The sequence below is a fragment of the Copadichromis virginalis genome, linkage group LG17, assembly GCF_057382275.1.
Source record: "Copadichromis virginalis isolate Kocher_CV1m ecotype Utaka linkage group LG17, C_Virginalis_male_GT1.1, whole genome shotgun sequence".
Classification (NCBI taxonomy): domain Eukaryota; kingdom Metazoa; phylum Chordata; class Actinopteri; order Cichliformes; family Cichlidae; genus Copadichromis; species Copadichromis virginalis.
In genome coordinates this window covers 12499169-12525420 of record NC_140634.1, presented here as the reverse complement: position 1 = coordinate 12525420, position 26252 = coordinate 12499169, and the positions used below count along the sequence as shown (strand labels likewise).

General features: G+C 39.2%; 1 protein-coding gene across 4 annotated transcripts in view; it reads right to left on the bottom strand.

Moving 5' to 3' along the window:
• nos1apa (nitric oxide synthase 1 (neuronal) adaptor protein a) overlaps nucleotides 1-26252 on the bottom strand; it is a 249641-nt gene that overhangs the window by 114436 nt on the left and 108953 nt on the right. For all 4 annotated transcript variants that reach the window (XM_085437190.1, XM_085437187.1, XM_085437188.1 and 1 more), the window contains exon 5: nucleotides 11564-11672. In XM_085437190.1, the coding sequence (XP_085293316.1) occupies nucleotides 11564-11672 (109 nt within the window). The remainder of the gene's footprint in view (nucleotides 1-11563; nucleotides 11673-26252) is intronic.

Below are 26252 nucleotides of genomic sequence, written 5' to 3'. Positions count from 1 at the left end.
GTTCACACTACAAATAAAATGTGACTGCAAACGCGCTCTAGTGTGAGCGGTTCACGGCCCTCAAAGCCGTCCGCATGCGCAAAAGAAGACGTCACAGCTGGGTGACAGCTGGCTGACAGCTGGGTTTGTCGCCCAAAACACGGTCAAGCTCATCAAAAAACGGGCAGGTGACTCGACCACGTCCACTTCGTTTGTTTATATCTTTAGCTTCTTTAAACATGGCCCCGAGGCTCTTCACTTTCCTCTGACACTGTAGCCACATTTGCCTGTACCCTCGTTCAACCATTTCTTTAATGCACTCGAACACAGCCCGGTTACGATAAGACCCTTCAAGTTTATCTTGAATAGAATTGTCTCCCCATATGCTAATCAAGTCCAAAACCTCAGTTTCTGTCCATTGAATCGCTCCGTCTCCAGTTTCCGCCACCACGCTTTCTCGTTTGTCTTCTCCAGCGCTGATAATTACCGTCTGTTTGTGTCAGTGACGTAAAAGACGAATTTAATGCGACATGACCATTCAAACAGCAGTCGCTTTCTAAAACATCAGATATGTATCGGATTCAGTACCACATACAAAAGTGACCCAGGTCGGATTTGAAAATATTGGATTTGTGCCGTTCACACTGTCATACCATGATCGGATATGGGTCGCATATGGTCAAAAAAGTCGGATTTGAAGCGCTTTCGCCTGCAGTGTGAACGTAGCCTTAGATGAATGTCTTCTTTAATTATATAACTTTGTTTTGTAATTGCTAAAAATGAAAATTAATGGAAATACACTTTCTGTTGTAAATGTTGGTACTGATAAATCAGCAAATACCCAATATTATAACTAACGACTCTAATGAAAAATTACATAAAACCAAAACAAGCACCATCAGTGCAACTGCCAGTTAAAATTGGAAATCAGATTTTGGCAGCTGTGCCTCAGCATTTACCTACTAATCAGTAGATTGGTAGTTCAATTCTCTGGCATGCTAGTAAGTAAAAGCACTTTTAAAAAGTATTTTAGGTCTTTTGTTTTAGCTTTTATTATGACAGTTGAGAGTGGAAAGGACATACTGTATGGTGTATCTGAATCCAGACCTCTGCGATAGCCTTATGGCATATGGGTCACCTGCTTTTCATCCTCTCCTGAAAATTGCTCATACAAGTGTTCTAACTTACATGAATGCTGTCGGAAAATCTTTTTTTGTCCATGATACCTATTTGTGCCAAGGTAAATGTTTATGATGAGCACCATTTACACCAGCTACACCTTTCTTCTTGAGGCCTATCTCGACCAAAATCCCCCCCCCCCCAAAAAAAAAAAAAAAAAAAAAAAAATCACAGAATTTAGAACACCTTAGTTCAGCACCAATAATCTCCCATCATGAGGATGTGAAACATTTGAGATCGCAAGGTATAAGAAATTGTGCCAGGTAATGTTAGATAATGAGAAAACCTAAGGATAAACTGCATTAAAGGCCCGAAAGAGGTGACTGTTTAAATCATCCATTCATGAGCTCAATCAGTCCACCCTCTTTTGTGGAGCCGTTTCATTGTAAATTACATAAATGAATAAGCTAACAGGGCTAACAGCCAGAGGTGTGGACTCGAGTCACATGACTTGGACTCGAGTCAGACTCGAGTCATTAATTTTATGACTTTAGACTTGACTTGAAAAAATGTTCTAAGACTTGTGACTTGACTTAGACTTTTACACCAATGACTTGGGACTTGAATTGGACTTGAACCGGTTTACTTGAAAAGACTTGATATTTTACCCCAAATATAAAATTTAACACGCATATTATATAGAGATTGAAAATGTGACGTCATTCACGGGTAGAACCGCAAAGGATTCTGGGAACTCGTGGCAAGAGGTACTACCGCACGCAGGCTTTCAATTGAAATCACAGCGATAAAAAGAAACACAAAAAATGGCAAGAAGCTGTTGTATTATTAACTGCAATAGCCGGTCACATGACAGCCACGGGAAGCCGACAGGTAGAGAAATCGGTTGTTATCGGATTACGTCGTTGAAGAGAAATTGTTCGAGCCATGTTTCCGAAGTAACAAAGAGGCGACGGATGGCCTGGATCGCAGCCATTCAAAGACCAAATATAACGTCCCAGAACACTCCAGCTCACAGGTTAGTCTGCTCCAAGCATTTCCACAAAGGTCAGTCTGCTGTAGTAGTTAATGCGTCATTTTCATAACATAATTGGTGATATAGGTTACAAGCAAGTCTGGCGCTGAACAGAAATTGTCGTGCTATGCTCCTTTATTTATTGTGCATAAATAGTGAATTGTCCTGACACAATATTGTGTTTCGCTTCTGTTATTATGGTGCATTGACAAAAACATACTTTTATTCACAGGATAAAACAGTTGTTTTGTATCACTAATTGCCCAGTACGATTACAGCATACAGTATTATTGTCACTGCTACATTTCTGTAACGCGTACCAGAAATTATTTCCACTACTAATTAATTACCGTTGAGCTCAAAGGTTATATTAATAAACGGTTAATGAATGTGTGTTTATGACAACGATTTGTGAGACTGGTAAACTTATGATATGTACGATGGTCTTTCGTTCTACACGGTGCATTTCAAGGTCCTGTACCCATCCGTCGGTAAACTGTACCTGGGCTTGTTGCAGTGACCTGAAGTTACTAAACTTCATGAGTGTGTGCACTCACTCCAAGAACCGTATGATTATAAATATGCATATAAATATGCTACGATGAGATAGCTGACTTCATCTAACTAGCAAATGTTGTCCAGGCTACGTTGGTGATGCAGTTTTTTTTAATGTGTATGATATTTTTGTCATGCGATTTTAAAGCCGGTCCTACAAGCGCATCCAAGAATAACATGCAGCTTATCTCAGAACTGTCGGTGAAAATTATTCTTGGAGCTAGGTTTAATTGAGCTGCATTTTAAAGAGGTGCAATTTCACAATTTGTGTATATTTTCTAAGTTCACTATTTTGTCATGTGTTGAGAAAAACACAGATTTAAAAATTACATGGTCTAATATTTACATTTAGCATAACTGCAACATTCTTTTTTCGTTTTTTTTTAAAGACTCGAAAGGACTTGAAATTCAAAATTTCAGACTTGTGACTTTACTTGGACTTTTACACCAGTGACTTGAGACTCGACTGTGACTTGCCTGACATTACTTGAGACTTGACTTGAGACTTGAGGATAAAGACTTGAGACTTACTTGAGACTTGCAAAACAATGACTTGGTCCCACCTCTGCTGGTTAGAGTTGCATGGATCGCAGATTTATCCGTTTTTTGTGAATATAAGCTGCTGACTGGTGAGCAGAATTTTCAGCTTGGTACGTTAGTGTTCATCAGTTAATCATAAAACATATTTAGTGCTTATAACAAATATATTATGCTAAATAAAGACAGATTTTTCCACAATGTATATGATAGTAAGAGTTAGTAAGCCTCTATTAAAGTCTCCCTCTGCAGTCTGTTGTTTCTTAGATTCAGCATTGAAACTGAATTTAAAACAAAACATAGATGACATTCTGTCGCCTCATCAACCACCAAGATCTCACTGCCTACAGACATTCAGTAACTCTCATTGGATAATGTTAATAAATATCTTTCACTAAATATGAACGTTTTCTACCTGTCCTTGTTAAAATTATGAAAGAAGTTATTATGCCTGAGAATCTCTAGAATGTCGAATACTTTCCACTAAACAGTTGTCTTCTACTTTGGTTAGTTTTTTTAACAACCATTTAAAAAACATATTTTGCTTTTGTTTTATTTTTTACTGCAATTCCTGTAGAGTAGCTTTTATAGTGTTAATTCAGTATGTGCTACAAAATAAAAGCCTTTCCTTTACATTAGGTTTGTGGGCATTTTATTTTGAATTGTTCCAATCATGGCACTTCAAAGGAACAGCGCATCACAGGAACAGCCTGTGATGTCACAGTGCACATTCTACTGGAAAACCCTATAAATAGGGGAGACGTTCAACCAACTTTAGTGGATCTCGGATGGCAGAAACACAAAGCAACCTGGTTGTTAAAACAAAGACAAGGCGGACGCAGAGAAACGCAGACGCACACGCTGACGCATCTACAATGGCAGAAGCAAAAATAGAAATGGTCATCACACCAAAACCTGAGGTTGATAAAGCCGCACAACCAAATACTAAAAAGTCTCCTGTGGCACAACCACCAAAGGAAACGGTTGTGAAACCAAAGAAACAAAAAAAGCAAAAACAGAAAAGAGTGGCTGAAGAACCAAAAAGACCAATTACTCGGGCATATGCCCGGGCTCTTCTTGAAGCTCAAAGCAGCACGGGTGATGGAGCTAACCCGAAAAATGAAGAAATGCAAAAAAACACTGGAGCCACTCCTGAAAAAGAAAAGGCTGAATCCCTCCCCATTTCAAATGCAAAGGAGGACATGGAGAGAGAGAGAAATGGGAAGAACCCCAGCAGACCAAACCCTGTGCCTAATGGAGGGACCCCGTTTAATCCCTGGCACGAGATTGCTGCTCTCAGACACCAACTGGAAGCCTCCCAATACCATCAGAACGACCTTTACTGTAAAATGGTAGGTGCAAACAAGAGGGCCTCTTATCACCAGTTTCAGGTGAACAAACTTCGTGAAGAAATTCACGAGAACGAGCGAAATCACGAGGAAACGATTAAAGGCCTCATAGAGCAGCTGGAAGAGGCTTCTAGTAATAAGCCCAATGACATCAGTGAGACAGACACTCTCGCAAGTGACAATGAAGCTATGGTCATATTGGATGAGGTGATTGCTACCCTGCAGGACCAAATCAGCCACCCTACCACAGAGCAGTGTGTGGAGTCTGCCACTCCAACCACAGAGGCTTCACACACTGACTCTGTAGGACTGAAGTCCTCTAAGGAGGCTGAATTTGAGCTCAAATGTAGGATTCAGCAAGAGCAGATTGAGATGCTCCAGAAACAGCTCCTAGCAGCTCAAAATCAGCTTGAAGAGCAGGCCGTTAAACATAGGCAGGAGCAGGAGACACTCAACCTGGAAATCAGTGACCTGAAATCCCAGCTCTGCCCCAACAAGGCCCTTCATGATTTGAAGCTAGAGTCTCTGGAGCGAGAGCTGAAAGGGGCCAAAGCTTCCTCACTTAAAATCCCACAGCAGCACAAAGAACAAAATTCCACTGCTGCAAATGAAATGCACAAATTTGAGCTTCCGAAAGAAAACGAGACTGGAGAACAGGAGAAGATGGAAAAAGAGGACTCACTGCCATCCACTGCAAGGTCTCTGCAGGAGCCTCAGAAAGAAAAAGACACCACAGAACAACAGAAGATAGAAAAAGAAGAGTCAGCTGCATTTTCTGTACAGGAATCTTTGCAAAGTCTACAAGACAAACAGAAAATGCTCAATGTCAAGGTGGCTGAACTCAAGACTGAAGTTAAGAGCCTGCCAGAGATTCCGCCAAGGAAGAAGAAGAACAAGAAGAAGCGGAACTGTGCGCGTCCCCAATTTCACATAATTGGTGTCAACATCAAGTCCTAAAAATCATATTTATATACAACTAAATTGTCAGTGAACATTTGAACCCCTCTCGGTCAAGACAGAAGGCCACCCCTTCCTGAGCCCGGTTCTGTCAGAGGTTTCTCCCTATTAAGAGGGAGTTTTTCCTCTCCACTGTCGCCAAGTGCTTGCTCATAGGGGATTTGGGGGCTTTTTTTTAACACCAACCACTGAAAAGTTCACTGACATCAAATTTAAGACTCAGCAAATATGGAAATGGATCATTCGTCATCAAGTGAGGAATCATCCATTTAAAACATGTTTGCTGAGTCATATTTAGTTGTATATAAATATGATTTCTGTCACACTAAGGCCAATCACAGACTAATTTGGACAATTGGTAAAAAATAAATAAATTGAAAAAATTGAAAAAAAGTAGTTGTGTCATTGTTTCGTGTAGATTTCAAATAACATGCCATTTTATGTCAACATATTTCTGTTACATTTGTAGTGCTCGTGGTTTTATATTCTTATGATCCTGTTTGTTTGATGAGTATATCCTTCTGCCTTGCTTCACATATTTACTGCTGCTTGGCTAGCTTTAGTCATGCTAGCATCAGCACGGGTAGAAACAGATACACATCAGAGACATCACATGTAGCTTGTGTTTATGTTCAGAGTGACACCTGATTTAAAAGCAGGCAGCAAAGCACCGAGCAGCATATCAGTCAGCACAGAAAACAAATGCCATAAATGTCATCAATTAGGCTGGAATAGTTTGTTTCTAGTGGCTTCTATCAGAGGTGTGGACTCGAGTCACATGACTTGGACTCGAGTCAGACTCGAGTCATTAATTTTATGACTTTAGACTTGACTTGAAAAAATGTTGTAAGACTTGTGACTTGACTTGGACTTTTACACCAATGACCTGGGACTTGAATTGGACTTGAACCGGTTTACTTGAAAAGACTTGATATTTCACCCCAAATATAAAATGTAACATGCATATTATATAGAGATTGAAAATGTGATGTCATTCTGGGGTAGAACCACAAAGGATTCTGGGAACTCGTGGCAAGAGGTACTAGCGCACGCAGGCTTTTAATTGAAATCAGTTATACAGCGATAAAAAGAAACACAAAAATGTCAAGAAGCTGTTGTATTATTAACTGCAATAGCCGGTCACATGACAGCCACGGGAAGCCGACGGGTAAAGACATCGGTTGTTATCGGATTACGTCGTTGAAGAGAAATTGTTCAAGCCATGTTTCCGAAGTAACAAAGACGCGACGGATGGCCTGGATCGCAGCCATTCAAAGATCAAATATAACGTCCCAGAACACTCCAGCTCACAGGTTAGTCTGCTCCAAGCATTTACACGAAGGTCAGTGTTTTTTAGTAGTTAATACGTCATTTTTCTTAACATAATTGGTGATATAGGTTACAAGCAAGTCTGGCGCTGAACAGAAATTGTCGCGCTATGCTCCTTTATTTATTGTGCATAAATAGTGAATTGTCCTGACACAATATTGTGTTTCGCTTCTGTTATTATGGTACATTGACAAAAACATACTTTTATTCACAGGATAAAACAGTTGTTTTGTATCACCAATTGCCCAGTACGATTACAGCATACAGTATTATTGTCACTGCTACATTTCTGTGATGCTACCAGAAATTATTTCCACTACTAATTAATTACCGTTGAGCTCAAAGGTCCTATTTATAAACGGTTAACGAATGTGTATTTATGATGACGATTTGTGAGACTGGTAAACTTATGATACGTACGATGGTCTTTACTTTCTACACGGTGCATTTCAAGGTCCTGCACCCATCCGTCGGTAAACTGTACCTGGGCTTGTTGCAGTGACCTGAAGTTACTAAACTTCATGAGTGTATGCACTCACTCCAAGAACCGTATGATTATAAATATGCATATAAATATGCTACGATGAGATAGCTGACTTCATCTAACTAGCAAATGTTGTCCAGGCTACGTTGGTGATACAGTTTTTTTTAATGTGTATGATATTTTTGTCATGCGGTTTTAAAGCCGGTCCTACAACCGCATCCAAGAATAACATGCAGCTTATCTCAGAACTGTCGGTGAAAATTATTCTTGGAGCTAGGTTTAATTGAGCTGCATTTTAAAGAGGTGCAATTTCACAATTTGTGTATATTTTCTAAGTTCACTATTTTGTCATGTGTTGAGAAAAACACAGATTTTAAAATTACATGGTCTAATATTTACATTTAGCATAACTGCAACATTATTTTTTCGTTGTTTTTTTTTTTTTAAAGACTCAAAAGGACTTGAAATTCAAAATTTCAGACTTGTGACTTGACTCGGACTTTTACACCAGTGACTTGAGACTCGACTGTGACTTGCCTGACATTACTTGAGACTTGACTTGAGACTTGAGGATAAAGACTTGAGACTTACTTGAGACTTGCAAAACAATGACTTGGTCCCACCTCTGCTAACAGCTAGCAGCCTGCCTAAAAGGTCCAATCTGGCCCATTTGCTGGGTTGGCATAGTGTGAAAGCCGCACAGACGGTGGAGAATGATGTTGGAACCTTTCAATGGATTGCTCCAGAAAGCATTGTTTTGCATAAAAACAGATCAGAGTGATTGTCAGAAGTGGTAATTTCATCTGAACCAGAGATCTGAATCACCATCAGTCTAACATCCTTCTCACTGACAAAGGCATTATCCATGGTCTGCCATACCACACTGAAGGAGGGGGCTTAAGCCAACTTGGGAGTGTGTTTTGTGAATACATTTTTTGCTTCATAGGATTTTCTGGCCCAGCTGACTTGAGATCAAATTGGGAATTAACAAAAACAAATCCGACCCCTCTAGTGTATTCTAATTACACATCACAGCTGATTAATAAAGGAAATAAAATGTGAGCCTTGCAGGTGAAACAGAAGATTCACACAGGGTATTATGAGATATTAGTTAGGAGGACTGAACTGGGCTGTAAAAGTGCGGAGGATTGAGAAATACACGTTGGTGTGGAAAAAAGTATTTCCCCCTTTCCTGATTTTCTTTCATTTGTCACAGATACATGTTTCAGATCAAACAAATTCTAATATCAGACAAAGACAGCCCAACTAAATACAGAATGCAGTTTAGAAATGATGAGTTCATTTAGGCAGGCAGCCAAACCTACCTGGACCTGTGTGAAAAAAACTGATAAGTCATTAATTAAGTGGGATTAACCACATTTACAGGATAGATGAGTTAATTTTCACTAAACTCGCCCAGACCTGATTACTGCCAGACATGTTGAAATCACATTCATAAAAGGAACGTCCTACCAACAGTCAACATGGCAGTCAAATGCCTTAAATTGGCCGTTCATGCTGGACTTGAATTACCTTTTCATAAAGGGCAAGATAGATGTGGATAGTTTTCTCACATCATCATTTAAAATTTGCATTCTGCATTTAATCCGGTTATCTTTGTCCAATATTAAAATTGGCTTGATGATCTGAAACATGTAAATGTGGCAAAAAAATAAAATAAAATCAGTAAAAGGTGCAAAGACTTTTTCATAGCACGGTACGGCATTTCTTCATCTCTGCAGATCAGATGCAGTGATGAAAACTTCTACAGATAAGAAAGACTGCAGACACACAAGCACTAAAAAGTACCTCAGTGGTTTGAGATACAGCCATTTAAGAACACATTATTCGTATGACTCATTCTAGGTTGAAGCCCATCCTCTCTGCTGCTCCTTTTGAAAAAAAAATCAGAAAAGACATACAAATCTAAATTGGGAAGAACTCGAAATCATAAACAACCCAAACAAAGCAGAATCTGGTTAGCAGAACAAGGTTAAGAAAAAAAAGTCTCATTAGTTGGTTTTTGAGAAACTGAGTATGAAGAGGTTGGCATGAAGCAACTTGCTCACTGGCAGTTCAGCACTACTTATCAGCGGAGTGTGTCCAAACACATTTTCAGGTTTTACCATACTCACCATAATCAGTTATGTGAAGCATAGCAGATTTTAATGGCTGCCCACTTGCCAGTCAAGAACTACCTTTTAAATTTAACTTGCTGCTTTTAAAGTCCTTCATGGCCTGGCCCCAGATTATATACTTGAACTGTTGCTCCAGAACCTGCCAGAGCACAGCCTGCCACACAGGAAACTCTTGACCGTTAACTACAAAAGGTGAATTACAGTGGACAGTATCTTCTATTAAATACTTTTAAAAGACGTATTGATTCAGCAAGACTTTCTCATAAATTCCCTTGAATTGTCACTCTTCACCTCTTAGTGACATTTTATTGTGGTGTTGTACTTGAGGCTTGCATGAACCATTTTAAACTTCCACACAATTTAGACAAGTAACTCTTTGAACTCTTGCATTTCCCCCCGCCTATGTGATTATATTATGTGTTTTTGTAAATTCCTTTGTAATTTTGGTGTTGAAAATCCTCTATGAGCAAGCACTTGTGATGGTGGGAAGGAAAAACTCCCTTTTAACAGGAAGAAATCTCCAGCAGAATCGGGCTCAGGGAGGGACAGCCATCTGTCGCGACCAGCTGGAGTGGAAGGAAACGACAAAATAAAAGAAAGAGAGCACAAGGAGACAGACTAGGAGAAGACAAAAGTGTAATGACATGCTGTCATTAAATAGTGGTATAGGTGAGTGGAAATGATGCAGAAATTACTGTGATGCTTATTGTATCATACGGTCACAGAAAGTCCCACAGCATTCTGAGCCTATATCAGCATAACTAAGGGATTATTCAGGGTCACCTGATCCAGCCCTAAATCTAAACTTTATCAAAAAGGAACAATTTGAAGCCTAATCTTAAAAGTAGAGAGGGTGCCTGTCTCCTGAATCCAAGCTAGGAGCTAGTTCTACAGGACATGACAGCTGAAGGCTCTGCTGTTTCTAATTTTAGCAGTATTTCAAAGATGAAAGAAAGCAGCCCTACATATTTGTTTAATACATGCACTGAAGAACACATCCTGATCAAAAATGACAAGATTCTTCACAATGTTGCTGGAGGCCAAGGTAATGCCATCCTTTGTAAGTTTCTAAATATCTGGTTAGACATCATGCTTCCAAGATTTTTAGGGCCTAATCTTTCTCTGAAATCAGGAGAAGAAAATGACTTCACATCCAGGCCTTTAAATCTTTAAGACGTGACTGCAGTTTAACTAATTGTCTTATATTATCTGCCTTCGTAGATAAACACAGCTGGGTATCATCTGCAGAGAACCGAAAATGTATGCAGTGTTTTCTTGTAATATTGCCCAAAGATTTAAGCACTGTAGTACTGGTCCTCATTCCTGGGGAACTCTTTGACTAACGTTTGTAAAACAAAGGCTCTACATTTACACAAATCACAATCTGTCTGAGAGATATGAATCAAGTGACTTAGCTCAATTCCTTAAATACCAACATCGTATTCTAGTCTCTCTGGTTAAAATTTGAGCCTCAAGTAGGCTTTCATACTATATTTATAATTGTGACTAAAGGTTTTTTATAGTAAAAGATTTAGATCTAATAGAAGGTTAGTTTGAAACCATGTAACCATGCAATGTGTGGTTTGTTATACAGCCTTGGTACTAGTTCTAGAATATCTGTATCTGGATGAGCGATATTTTTACAAAAACATCTGAATGGTGACTCCCAATATTTTTTTTATTTCAAATTAATTTTCAGTATTTCAAATGAATATGCATTTATGAAGTGAAAACAAGAAGAAGATAAATCCCAAAAAACTCACAGCCGGATTACAACTTTTTGATTAATCTTGCTAATAGATCCCCCCCCCCCCCAAAAAAACCCTCAAAATAAATAAATAATTACTTCTTAACATAAGACAGCCAGTCCTCAGTGTACAACTTTTGTCCTTGCGTTGTTTTATAGCAACCACTTTTGGTTGCTATAAAATTGCTTTCTGTTGTTGTTCAGTTGTTTAAAACAAATTTATGAGATGATGTCTAAAGCAGAGCTGTAGGTGTACGGCTTAAGTTAAGTGAATCTATCCAACTCATCAAGGGCACGTAACAAGTGACATTAAAACGGAGCTTCTCTCTGTCTTACCTTCTTCTTGGACTTGAACACATTACAGCGGAACACATTGCTCTGTCCATCTCTGGCAATGTAGCTGAAGATCTTCAAATCTTGGGAGTCATGAGACACGTAGAAGATCCTAAAAGAAAAGAAAATAGGTCAGAAACTAAAAAAGTGAATGAGATGCAAAACAACAACAAAACCTGGCACGCTTTCAAAATGCATCTTAAGATGCAAAATGGGAAACAAGCCTATTTCTCTGGGATTTGAATGTGACAAATATAAACATGATTTTGTTTTAATCCAAAAGGAAAGACATCAAACTGTAGATTTTAGATGGAAAAAGAAGCTGAGAAAGCTGTGATGGGGGTAGGACTATTTAAATAAATGACAGGTGCACGCTCTTTTCAAAACTTCAGTTTTATTTATGTTATACTGCAAAAATGTCAGAAAGTCAGGTGAACTTAAAATCCAAGTAAAAGAAAATGCTTCAAATAACAACAGTGATATATTCCAGTGCACGCAGGAGACGGGGGCGTTAATGCCATTCTAACAAAAAAAATACTCTGTGTGAAAGAGGATATAGGGAGGAACTAAGTTTGAGTCAAAAATAGAGTTGTGTTAGTAGGGAGAGATTGTGCGCAGACAACAGTGACAAACTGTACAATACCCTGCAGAGGAGGTAAATAGCAAGAGACAACTCTGGGAGTACAAAGGCAGCGCAAAACGCCTAAACAATAACCTGTAGGTGCGAGAGCACTGTATGAGTTAACCCCCACTGTGGGTCTAATTCATGATGACAAGAGAAAAAAGCTGGAGGGGTAAAGAGATGCCGATGATGATAAGGTGGCAAGAAAATTGGGAAACTGTCATATTTTGAAATGATATGAATGCTCACACGTAAGAATCCGCTGAAAATAAGAAATTACTCCACTTAATGCCATTTCCAACTGATGACACCTGCATTGTTTGCCTATCTGTATTTTACCAACTTACAGAAAGTTCTAATTTTTAAGTATATCATGTAAGCACCTTGGTACTTGGGTTATGTTTTAAGTAGTGTGATCATATTCATTTTCCCACTATAGTTAGGATTATGTGTCTCAGGTTAAACTGATTGAGTTTTGAGTTTAACAGTCTGACATTTCTTCCGCAATCTGCAGTCTTTTAAAAGGCCAGTACCTGGTTTCACAAACACTTCCTGTCCTGCAGAAGTTTGTGGAAACAAGGCTCTTAGAACTGACCTCAGTAAAAGGTTTTTGTGATGAGTTTTTAGGTTTAGTTACTCAATTCAGGTCATAGTGAATCAAATATTAAGTCAATTTTGTAAATTTTGGCCATTGTCAAGCGTCAGGAGGATTATGCAAGATATGCTCGCTGCACAAACCAGTGAGTGACATTGTACTGGTCTTTTATATCGTCTATGGCTTTTACCTGGGCAAAGCTGTAAAGGCTGCCATGATTCAGCTGGGCATAGGACTTTTTTTCTAAGACCTTTCTAGGCCTGGTTTCGTATAGATTAAGACTCTGTCCTTCATTTATGTGATTTTTATTGCCCTCGTTTGTACAGCTCTTCTACCTTTAAATGTGCCTTCAGTACCATATGCACTGTATCTTTGTGTTTTTGAGCATAGTCCAATGTGTGGTTGGATTTTGACAGAAGAGGAATCTGAGGCCATTTGTTGATTAACAGTAAACTTGAAATATAACCGCTAAAAGTGGCGAAATCCTCAGGCAAAACGGCGCCCTAATTGGCCAATTAGCACCATATTAAGGAACCTGCAAGGTTGCTTGGGGTAATTTATCATAGCGAGACAACGGACAACCAGGGAAGAACAAGGAATTAGGTGAAGATTATGCAAATGATCCTGCTGCCTATGTGTGAGTATGTTACTGTACAAGGTGGCTCTGTGTTTGTGTGTGTGTGTGTGTGTGTGTGTATATGTGTGTTTGCCTACCAGTAATATTGTAGGGTCTGATCTGTGCACTCTGTGACATTTTTGTGGTATTTATTTTGGCCTTTTTCTCTGGGAGCCACACTAGCTGAAGTTCTTGAGTTATAGATTGTGTCTTTGTCTGCTCAGCAGACTCTCAAAATACCCCCCCCCCCCCCCCCCCCCACACACACACACACACACACACACACACACGAGCTCGCACATGAATGCACTGATTTCAGATCCAACGTGCTGCTGTAAAAGTCAACTTATAAGTGATGCATGAAATCATCTACAAGATTGTCATTTTTAGTTTTTAAACACATTAGGTTTACTTTCATACATTTATTTATTTTTGAATAACAAAAAGCCTGCTGTCAATTCCAGAGAGCAGGAAAGGCAATACGAATTCAAATACAAGTTTAGTCATCATCTTGCACATATATTTGTTGTGAAGGGCTCATAAATAATGAGAACCAATTCAGTCCCCCATGTTTCCTGATCCACTTTGGTGTATTATGCCTTTGATTTTCAATGACTCCATTAGCTATAATGACAGTGCACTTATCAAGGACCACCATACAGACTGTAAACAAGCCAGCAGTGTGGCTGCCACTGTGTTTTTAGGTAAAAGAAAAAGTGTAGACATTTACATATGTAATGTGACTACAGCAGGCTTAAGCCTCCGTTAAGATAAATCATTTCATGTTTATGGAGACATTTATGTGATAAATCTCTCTGCTGGCTTCTTATGTCTTACTCTGAAAATTGCTGGTTTATTTATGACTTACAATCATGTCTTATTCTAGAACTGCGTGTTTCTTGCCCAGTTGGACTTCTGAAATTCCAATTGAATTACAAACAAAAACAGTGGAATTTGATCATACATTCCTATAAAATTCCTCTAAGGCAGAAATCTGCATATTATTAATACTTATACCAAACATTCTAGCTGGATTCCTGCATGTTTCTACACACAGCATTCATCGCCAGATGGTCAATCTGGTAAAAGCCAATGAATTGAATTCTGACTATTTCCTGGATTATGAGGTGATTAAAACAAAACTGCAATGTACAAAAAAATCAAAGAAAAATTATGAATTTGGCCCAGAATCCAGATTCTGATTAATATAAAATATATTGTGTTAGTGTAACTAATAAACTAAGGACGTTTCAGGAAGCTGTCTACTCTACTAGAAACTTTAAAAGGAGACAGAACACTAGTAGAGGCTCCTCTTAAGACAGGCCTTTCCTCCAAAGGAAAGAGTAGGACTAAAAAATCCGGGATTTGAGGAGCTGTTGCAAAAAACATTTCAAGCCAGGTCATGTACTTTGAGAAAACTGACCGCTCCCATCCGGCTCCTTTCCCCCCCCCAAAAATCTTCCCTTTTAATTAAAAGGCCCTCCTTTAGCCCCTCACTCCAAGACAGTTTAATAGGAATAAACATCCTGACTTTTTTGTTTTTAAATCTGAGGCAGGATGATGGCAAACTGCTTCCTGCTGCACTAACTGTTGACTGCGGGGCACATTATATTCTTCCAGACAAGCGAAGCTCACCCCACAAGTGAGTCAAAGTGAGCTTAGCTGACAAATCCCTGAGCAGTGCCGAGATGACAGCCCAGATACATATCTATCAACTGTCTCTAAGAGGAACAGCTGCCAACCATCCAGGTGAAGATGCATCGGATAGATCAGATCTTGGAATAAGTGAGGCGGGCTTCACACGAAAGCTGTCAAAGATGCTTAAGGGCAAAATAAATCAAACTGCAAATGGTGCCAACAGCAAGCTTCTTTTATTGTATTTCAAGGGGTTGTCTGTCCCGCTTAAACGTTCAATCCACAACATATTCACCTGAAGGGAAGTCACTTTTCTGCTCACGCTGCTGCTGAATGAAATAAGAGCAGCAATAGAAGTGTGTCTCTGATAACAAAAATACATCTGACTGGAAAATATTTATTAAAACCCCTCATAACATTAAAAAACCCTAATAAAAACAATACAGATACAAAAAGAAGATCAATCATTTAAAGCAGAGGTTCTGAGGCCCAGTTTGAAAAGTGGAAGTGGAAATCTTGTGCGGCCCAATCAGACCTTTAGTCTCTACTCTGATCATCACAAGTGAAAAATTAAGTATTTCCTTTGTTTTCATCTATTCTTTTTGATCTTCGGTTGAATTACTTGTTGAACAGCTTTGCTTCCCCAATGAAGTTATTTCCAACTAACAACCAATGGTTGGAGAGAAAAAATTCATTTCTGAATCCTGTGGTTTTGCCTCATTAATTTAATTTCATTTAAAAATTCTAAACTAAACTAGAGAATGCATTTTCTGAAGAAACTGCAGTGTGGATGCTGATAGCTGAATGTTTTGAGCTGAAATGAAATAATTGCTGCATGTTAAGTTAAAAATGTTGAATGAGATGAAAAATACAGAAATTTTCACCTGAAAAAAAAAGTTCAGAACTATTGAAAGCTGACATTCAAAGAGAAGAAGTTAAAAGTAGGCGAACATGTTTAAAATGTAAATTAGAAAAAGCTGATTAATGACAAAAGAAAATGTAGAGTCAGAAAACATCTGCATAAAAAATTGAAACCTCATTATTTTAATCACTGAATGACTGAAATGTGGGAAAATCCACTACAGACAGCTAAATGCCGTAAATTTTAATCATTCAGAAAAGATGATTCTAAAAGTCACCATCTGACTCCAAATGCCCAGATCTGAACCACTTGTGTGCGGAAGAAAAATCCACCAATGAACAATAAGCTTGAATTTAACAGGCCAATCAGAATACTCTATTTAGTTGGCCTGCACTAACTACTGGCATACTGTTATTCTGTGGCGAAACCCTGTCAAATCTGCCTTGGTGCACCTGTTGAAAAACTGCATCTAAATCCAAGACCCTAACTCCCATCAAAACAGCTTTTGAACTGTGAGGATCCCAAGGAATTGTTCTGCACAACAGTGTCTCTTTTATCCTTGTGGTGTCAAAAATGTGATGACAGGAGCAATTTAAAAAGTGGGGTCTTTCCTGCTGTTGAAACAAACTCCTGACTAAAAATACAATGTATTTCTATGGGTCAGTTAGAAGGTTATCCCTCTACTTTGAGCCACACAATTCAAAATGTTTAAATCTCTGAGCTTTGAAAAACACAATGTTGGAAAGAGAAAAACGATGGCTATGTTTTGAGGGTAAAATGATGGCTGTAGAGCAAACACTGTGGACACAGCAACAGTTGAAAAAAGTTTTAAAGATGAATCTTGGCAGAGTGACAGAGCTCATTAAGCAGGCAGGTGTGAGCCTGGTTGCTATAGCAACTGCACCCAGTGGCACCACACACACACACACGCACGCACACACACTCACACACAGAAAGACAGACATCTGCCTTTCTTCTGCTGCTTTAAATAAACAGAAAAGTCATTGTGAAACAAATGCTTCCCAAGAAAGAACTACAAGTCGTATTGACAAAATTCTTTCACCGGGAGCGCCAGCAATGTCTAGTCTACCGAATTCTGAGTTTTCATGCATGTGGAGTATTTAATAGGGGCTTTACTCTGTTAAACTTTACTGCTTAATGGACGCTGACCTGACAGCAACCCTTTTGGAAAGTTTTGAGAGTTTCACGTTTTTCAGCAATTCAACAACCAAGCCGACACATTTCACCATGTCAGCCAACCCATCCTTCAGCTCAAATGAGCCTGAAATTAGGGCTGCTCGATTATAGCAAAAATGATAATCACGGTTATTTTCACTGAAATTGAGATCTCGATTATTTGACGATATTTATTTAACCCTTTAAGACCTACTATAGAACCAAGTCCGCCAGAGCTTATATTATATTTTTACATGTTGTAGTGCCATTTGTGGGAGCATTTCAAGTTGCTATACAACTGTTATAGCCCATATTTTAATAATATGTATGCATTAAGTCCATAGTAACTACATTAATTGCAAAAAAGTGCAATAAACTACAAGAAAATTGAAAATCGTTTTTTTTTTTTTTTTACATATATTTCTACTTGGAGAAATTTAAGAGGCTTATCCCTCAAAACTTTAAATACAAAAAAGTTGCAAAAAATAGTTTACAACAACAGGAAACTTATTGTGAGTGTCTTCATAGTTTTATTTTGGAGATACACCAATTTTTATATACTGCAGGAATATAAATATATGTGATAGTTCGCGCTGACAACTTTTTCAATGTGGGAAGTGTTATGAACAGCTGATCAGATCGGCAAAGCGTGTGTCTGGAATATTATGTTTTTGTTCCTGCAAGCGCTTTTTATGCAATTTTTGCAAAGCTTTATGTGGAAGGAAACCGTGACCGAGGACAAGCTGATGGCATAAGATGTAAGTACAACTCCTCCGGTTTCATATGCAAAACAAATTATTGCGCTAGCTTACACGGTTCAGGTTCTACAGGGATTTAAAAATAGTTACACAAAACGGAGTGTGCTGCTCTGTCCGGCTTTAAAGGGTTAACAATGACTTTAAAAAATAATATAAAATAGTGTGCAACACCACTGAAGTTTTTTTTTTTTACCTCTCTTTTCAACCAACAGCAGTCACTCTCCTCTCCAAATAACTTCTGCTTAGCTTTCCGAGCTTCCCTCGGGTCCTTTTAATCAGCGGTCTCCAACCTTTTTTGCGCCACGGACCGGTTTATGCCCGACAATATTTTCACGGACCGGCCTTTAAGGTGTCGCGGATAAATGAGGGAGGGGCTAATAATCGGCTCAGTCATTTTTAATGATCGTTGAAAGCCCAGATCGTAATCGTGATTAAAATTCGATTAATTGAGCAGCCCTACCTGAAATAGTTGAAGGGAACATTTTGGGAAACCACTACAAGGTAGAGGCCTTCCTTGGAGAAGGGGGCTTTGGTATTGTAGCCAAATGTCGTGATACCAAGACCAATCGAGCTTTGGCTATTAAAGTCAACAAGGTCCGCCCTGATATTCTGCAACAGGCAAAACTGGAAACTTTCATCCTGGAGCAGCTGCCAAGGTTGGATCCAGATACCGCCAACATTGTTAATTGGAACGTCTTTTTCCACAACGGAGAGCGGGTTTGCCTAAACTTTGAACTCCTTGATCAATGCCTGTGGGACTACATAGGGGACCAGAATAACCAGGGTCTCCCCATAAGCGAAGTCAGGCCAATTTTACGTCAACTCACAAATGCTCTGTCCCAGCTGGGTTCTGTAGGAATAGTGCACGCCGACCTCAAACCTGGAAACATCATGGTTGTAAACCGCCATGAGTCTCCAGTCAAAGTCAGACTTATAGACTTTGGCCTTGCATGTCCTGCGTCTGCAGTGAATCCTAGTGACTGCGTGAGGACGGTTGGTTATAGTGCACCTGAGGTTATGCTTGGCCTTCCTTATAATGAAGCAAGTGACATGTGGTTTCTGGGGCTGGTAGCTGTGGAGCTTGCTACAGGGGTGCCACTCTACCCCGCGGAGAATGAATATGATTATCTGAAATTCATCATAGAGACTCAGGGTCAGCCACCAGATCATGTTCTAGACTCTGGCATTTACGCTGATGACTATTACATTGAAGACAACTACAAGCAACAGCGCTGGACATTTAAGACAGAAGAACAGTTTCAGTACAAGACAGGATATCCATCCCTGGAGACTCGATACATAAAACTTAAATGTCTCGATGACCTCGAACAAATAATGAAGGATTTCCTTCAGATGGCTGCCCCTATCTGAGCCTGGCTCTGTCAAAGGTTTCTTCCTGTTAAAAAGGAAGTTTTTCCTTTCCACCGTTGCCTAGTGCTTGCTCTCATAGGGGATCATTTGATTGTTGAGCTTGAATTTAATTGAATTGAATTGGATTGAACAAAACTTTGAAAATTCAGGTGAGAGGTTCACATTGTAGGGAGCACTACAAAATCTACAAATAAAAAAAATTGTCATTAGCGGCAAATCAAAATAAAGAAAACAAATTTTGAAAAACATCTCTTACTGCTCTGTTTATTTACTTAAATGAACACGTGTACTTTTTTGTGATAGAAAACTATTAATATAAATATGAACACCAAGGAGTTAGTTGGCCTGCACTAACTACTGGCATACTGTTATTCTGTGGCAAAACCCTGTCAAATCTGCCTTGGTGCACCTGTTGAAAAACTGCATCTAAATCCCTTAACTCCAGCTTTAGATACAGCAGATAGACATGGGAATAATTATAAGAATACTTTGGCAAGGGTGCTTCCAGTGAAGAGCTGCATAGGCCATGCTCCTCTACAGCACCAATGCTGTAGCTGGATGACTCTATGCCAGGGGTGTCGAACTTGTATGGAAAGTCCAGTTAGACCAAGGGTGTCCAACTCCAGGCCTCAAGGGTTTTTGATATCACCCTGGGTCAACACACCTAAATCAAATGATTAGTTCATTACCAGGCTTCTGAAGAACTTCAAGACATGTTGAAGAGGTAATTTAGTCATTTAAATCACCTGTGCTGGATCAAGGACATCTAAAACTTGCAGGACACCTCGAGGCCTGGAGTTCGACACCTGTGCTCTATGCCATTAAGAACATATCCTCTGCATTTTGGAGTGTTTTAACAACTTGCTGAGGACTGTTTATGTTCTATATTTAACAAAAAATATGAAAAAAGAGAGAGAGAACACTAGTAGTCTGGTTTAATTTGATTTTATAGAGGCAAGAATGCCACATTTTAGCATCAACAACATGTTAAGAGTGTACAATTACTATGGAACTGCTCATTTATTGACTGAACTCCAGTATAAGCCAATAATGTTTAGTAATTGTCATCCTAATGACAGCTGACGATAGGCAAACATTTAGCGATGACTGTGGTTGCTGCTGCAAAAGTCGATTTGAGTGATTTTGGACGTGGCATGGTTGTTGGTGTCAGACAGGTTGGTCTGAGTATTTCCAAAACTGCTGGGATTTTCCCACACAGCCAACTCAAAGAGTTTACATCCGAATAGGAGAAAATACCCAGTGATCCAGCTCTCTGGATGAAAACACCTTGTTGATGTCAGAGTAGAATGCTTCAGCTCATTACAACAACTGTATTCACAGCATCCCTGAACACCCCACACCAGGAATGAGGTTAACTTTCGCACAAGCTCATCAAAACTGAACAAAAGAGGAGCAGAAAGATGCTGGCTTGTCTGATGAGTCACAATTTCTTCTGTGACATTCAGATAGTAGGCTCAGAACTGTGTAATAAAATGTAATAATTAGCACCAAAAGCCTTTTTTTCCTCATAATTTCAACCATTGCACAGACTAAGACAATTTATGTGTAAAAATATAGGGAACTATTTGAAATAAAAACCTATAATTATGCAGAAATATTCTAAAAAGAATGGTGAAGCAAAAAGACCCAGACAACTTTACTGTTCATGGAAGGAAACTATTAAAAATAAATAAATAAAGCTGAGGAATTTAGTGCATAGAAACAAAGGTAGAAAATGAAAGAGCAGTAGATGGTGACTGCAGGTTAAATAATGAGAGTCATGGATACTCAAAGTAAATGAGAGTATCGGTAGAGCCAAAAAGTGAGGATGTGAAGGATTATGAGTGAATCGAGAGAGAAAAGGCTCAGGCAGAAATCGCTCATAAATATGGAGTTGAAAAGAGAGTGTGGTAGTGGAGCGAAGCACATGATCATGACTCATCCAGTGAGTTCAAGTTCAGCAAGGCATTACAGCAGTTTGGCAAAAGCACTTCTCCATCACTTTTCCGAGCTGAAACACAGACAGAAAGAGATGTCAGCGCTTCTGTAAAGGCTCCACAAGTTGTGCACAAACAAACAAAGCCCAGCTACTCACACTGGCATTCATTAACTTTTGACAGCCAACGTAATGCTGCATTAACAAGACTTTCAATGACCGCACACTCACTCACACTCAGCTAACCCTGCAATAAGCCCTTCGTGTTAACAGGCCGAGCCTATCGTGCAGGGAGCTGCCATGTGATGTTTGAGTAATGAAGTGGGCTTGTTTTCGAAGGCCCCAGACATTTTTTCCTTTGATAAATCGCTGCCTGTGAAACACAGCTGCTATAAATCAAAGGGTAAGAGGAAATGCAACATACACACAGAGCATTGACAATCACACAGTAACTGTGGATCAATCCATTGCACCTGTGCCAGATCAGCCTTGAGATGTCTGTTTTTGTCTATTACAGCAAAAGCATCATGCTTTTAAAAGCTGAGTGCATCTGTATTAGTGTCAGGGCTCTGTGTGCGGGCAGATGGAGATGTGGATCCAAATGCAGGACTCAGAGACGGAAATGTAACTGAAAACCTCAGCTTTATTGCTGGCACCAAACAAAACAGAAACCAAACATGAAAACACTAACTGGAACACACAGGCAGGATCTGAGGGTATGACGCGACACTGGGTTGAGGAAAACACAGGGCTAATATACACAGGGTGGTAATCAGGGAATGGGTAACAGGAGGGAGACACAGCTGGGAGAAATTGGGGCTAACGAGACAGGAGGAGCAAAGCTGGACACACTGATATAGGACACAATCCTTCAAAATAAAACAGGAAACAATACACAAGGACGCAGACTAGGAAACACAGACTTAACACGGGCAGAACCAAAAATAAACCAGAATAAGCCAGAACATAGAACATCATCATCAAATAGATCAAGAAGATAACCAAAAAATACAAAATCAAACCAAAACATGAAAACTCAAAATACCGGGTCAAAACTGACCCAGAACCGTGACAATTAGTATCATTTCTCTCTTACTGGAAATCCATAAAAGCTTCAGTATCAGTATAACATGAACTATTTGATCACTGTGTACATCATGTCTGTCAAACTCATTGCATGCAGGCGAAATCTGGCCTGTTGTAAAATATTTTTGGTCTAGTTCACCTGTACCATATAATCTAGTCTAGTTTTGAGACCCTAACGTGCAACCTGGAGCAAAAATGTGCATCTTTCCCAGACTTTCTACACAAGTAATAAAGTTTTCATGCCTGTTTCACAAGCCTGAGTTGAGTTGAGTTGGCCATAGGTAGGAATATATTTAGTATGTTAACTTTGCCCAACTAAGGCCCCATTCATACAGGCCTAGAGAGCAGTCATTGTCCCCTGGTTGCCACCAGTGACTAGAGAAAAACCTGTATTCTCCATCTGGTTGGCAAATGGTTGCTGGAGGTTACTTGCCGTCACTAGTGAGAAGTTGGTAATAGAGGAAAATGGTACGGTACCAAAAACCTAATTGCAGTTGCTTTGGTCACTAACAGGTTGTCACAGTTGCCAGCAGTTTGCGTGGAAGTCTTCAGCTGCAACCAGGCGCAGCCTTTACTTTGATGGTGAAAATTCTTTGTTACTATGTTTCCATATTGCATTGCACTTTTTTGTGTGTCTAGCTCTACAGCTCAGAAAGTAAACAGCAAATGTATGCAGACAATTTTGCAGAGCAAATTACGGGCAACAGCAATAATCTGCTAGAGACAGCATCGTCTTTTTTCCCTATAAATCAAACTGTACATGAGGAAATTGCTTCAAACATTTTTTTAAAATTTAAAACATATAAATAAATAATATGTCTGATCCTTCAAGTGATTGAAAATCCTCATATAGATCTGAGGTACAAACCTGCTGTTTTTTTACAGCTTTACAGCATATAGAAAAATTTCAATAAGTAGAAATATCTCAAAACTGAATATTTCAGTATGTTTCTGGCATTCATAACCTGAAAATGACTGTTTATTTTCATTGTCTGGTTCATTTCATAATTTTTATGAACAAACATTTTTGAAGCCACGCAGGCTCACGGTTAAGTCTTTGATTGTCAGTAAAGGCTTTAAAATCTAACTGGTATCCTTGTTTTCAAGCAGTCAAATAGTTGAATTGACAGGTTTCACTGAACCATGCTGAACATTACCAACTGCAACTACATCTGGGATTATTTAAGCTGAACCAAATGAAGCAAATGTAAAAGCACCCCTAATTTCTACCCTGGATGTTGATTTTCTGAAGAAATAAAGCACAGATGACCTGCTTTTTGTTGAGCTGTGATTGTTCAGATGGATTTAGCAATAACCAAATAAAACAACAGCATCTAATGATAAAACTTTACTACGTGAATGCAAATGTTGAGTGTGGTCAGAGCAGAATTTAAAACAGCTCTCCATGCTCACTTCAGATACTAGGCTTTCAACTTCCAAATGGAATCTAAAAGTTGCCTTTATCTGGAAAGAGAACTGAGCAAAGGTCTGATCCTTGTTGTCTTTAGCATGTTGCCTCTGGTTCAGGAATGCTTTGATATTAGGAAGATGGCCCTTGATGCACTGAATAGCATCTGTCCACTCTTGTTGAAGCTCTCCCAAGTTCTTGACTTTTGTTGCCAATCATCTCAAGACTCTGGTTATACCTGTTGCTTATGCACGCTTGTCCATTAATATGCTTTTACATATCACTCTGAACAGTCAGCTTCTCAGTGATCACAGACAGTCAATGACACGCTTCTTGTAGAGGGTACATACAAATATATATAGCAAGTTTCACTTGTATTCTGTAAACCTGCTGTTTCCCTCTTGCTGCTATCCTGGTGTCACGCAATCAAATCAAATCCAATCATAAAGAGCCCAATCTCAACAACATTGGCTTCAAGGCGCTATGCATTTTAAGGTAAAAACCCTTCAACAATCAGATGAGCAAGCACTTGGCGACTGTGGGAAGGAAAAACTCGCTTTCAGCAGGAACAACTTTCCAGACACCGAACACTTGTCTCCACCCACTGTTGACCTGAGATATTCCAAGTTATCCATGTTCACTACCTCTGCTCCCTGTTACACTCCTCTCTGTCTCTCTCATATTCACATACACATATGCGATCTTGATTCTACTGACCTTCATTCCTCTTTTCTCCAATGTATACTTGCACCTCTTTGGGCTCTCTTCCACCTATTTCCTATTCTTACTACAGAACACAATGTCATCTGCTATCATAATCCAATATATCTGAACAGTAATTTACTCAAACTCAAAATGATAGATTGAAACACTGGATTTCTGATTTTCTGCAAGCAAAAATAATCAAAATGCTGGTTTGATGGTTATGTTAGAAAACACCTCAGTCAGTGAATGCCGTTGGGTCAAAGGTCTCTTGGTTTACTTGAACAGAACATCTTGATTTCAACTCATATTTTCACTTCACGTGGGGGATCTCTTTAAACCAGACATGGTTAGACAACACACAAAAGCCTTTTGCCTGAGCTGCACTGAAACCACTCAACAGTTCAATATTATGAGAAACACAGCTTCACAATAACAAGCCAACATAACAAAGACACAGGTTTGAGTGAAGCAAAATATTCTTGAGAGCAGCAAAGATTTGGCAACACTGACACTAGACTACATACTGATCAAGCATTTTCCTGATTAAATACGAGTGTAAGTAGCAGGATGAAAAGGTAGAGGTTCATTATCAGAAAAGCTGCTGTGTCAGCTCAAACTCTACATGCCCAGATAAAGATAAACCCGGAAATTTTATAGCACAGACTTGGCAATTCGGAAAGTAAAACAACAGACTTAATCATCCAGCAGACAGGCAATTTCCTACTGCACTTGTTACAGTCAAGGTGAGAAGTTAGCAGCTCAGGCTCATTTTTATTCTGTAATGTATTATTTAATCAAACGGTTAAGCGTTTTGGTTTCTGTATTTATATGGACGCATTTTAGGGTCTTTTATGTGAAATCAGGTCGCTAAATCAATATCTCAAGCCCTGCAATAAACTCAGCTCAGTGGAGACAAATTGAATAAAACTCTCGCTTTCTCCAACATAAACCAAAACCTCATATCAAATCAAGACAGGTAAAATATTTATTTGGAGTTTTGCCTCAGGAGCATGGACCCCGATACACTGGAGTGTATCAGAAAGTGTGGATAACAGAGTCTGGACTATTATTTTGTGGAAAATAGCCTGCAAAGAAGCCTAAATAATGTTAATGTTGTTATTCTTTTTTCTCTTATGGATGTTGATGACCTAAAATGCCCAAATACTTCAGTTACTGCATCTAGTTAGTAATTCTTAATAGCCAGTTTTTGTTCCTGTTTTTGACTGTATGGCATCAGGTAGAGCACATATCTCAATATGGTCATCTGAAGCACATAGTTCTGACTCGAACACATGAACTCTGCCTATCTAATAATCAAACCTGTTGCTTATGAGGGGCAGCCAATCAAAACTGCCAACTGGGGCTGGAAGTTTTGACAGTCTTTCCAGTGTCTCTGAGGTTGGCACTGAGATTACAGTAAAAGTGCAGATGGAAGGGTGGTGATGGAAACGTTGGGGTACAATGAGATGTTGTTGCACACTACCCAAAGCATCAAACCTACAGGCACCTTTTTCAATTTTCATTTGTTTTATGTTTTTTTTTTAAAAATAGGGCTGGTTAATGAAAAAATACTGGCAACCGTCAGTGCTGCTCCTCCTAGTAGACGCGCCTATGATAAGAAAAAATCTCACGTTGCCTTGTTCACAAATTAATGCATTTCAAAGGTTTTCATAAAACTTGACCTCTAACTGAGATTCCAACTTGTCCAAGATTTTTAGTAGATGCACCTTTTGGTATGAATTTGAAGCTCCTGTGTGACCTTGTTTTCGACTTACTGCATTCACAATTGCCCGCACAGTACTGTGATTACAATCAGTCTTTTACGTCCGAGGGGTAAAAAGTAGCCGTACCTGGCAGGTGTGTACAAGGCGTCCCTTCTGTTAATTCAAGTGATGAGAGTGGATTGTGGAATCAACCAGGCA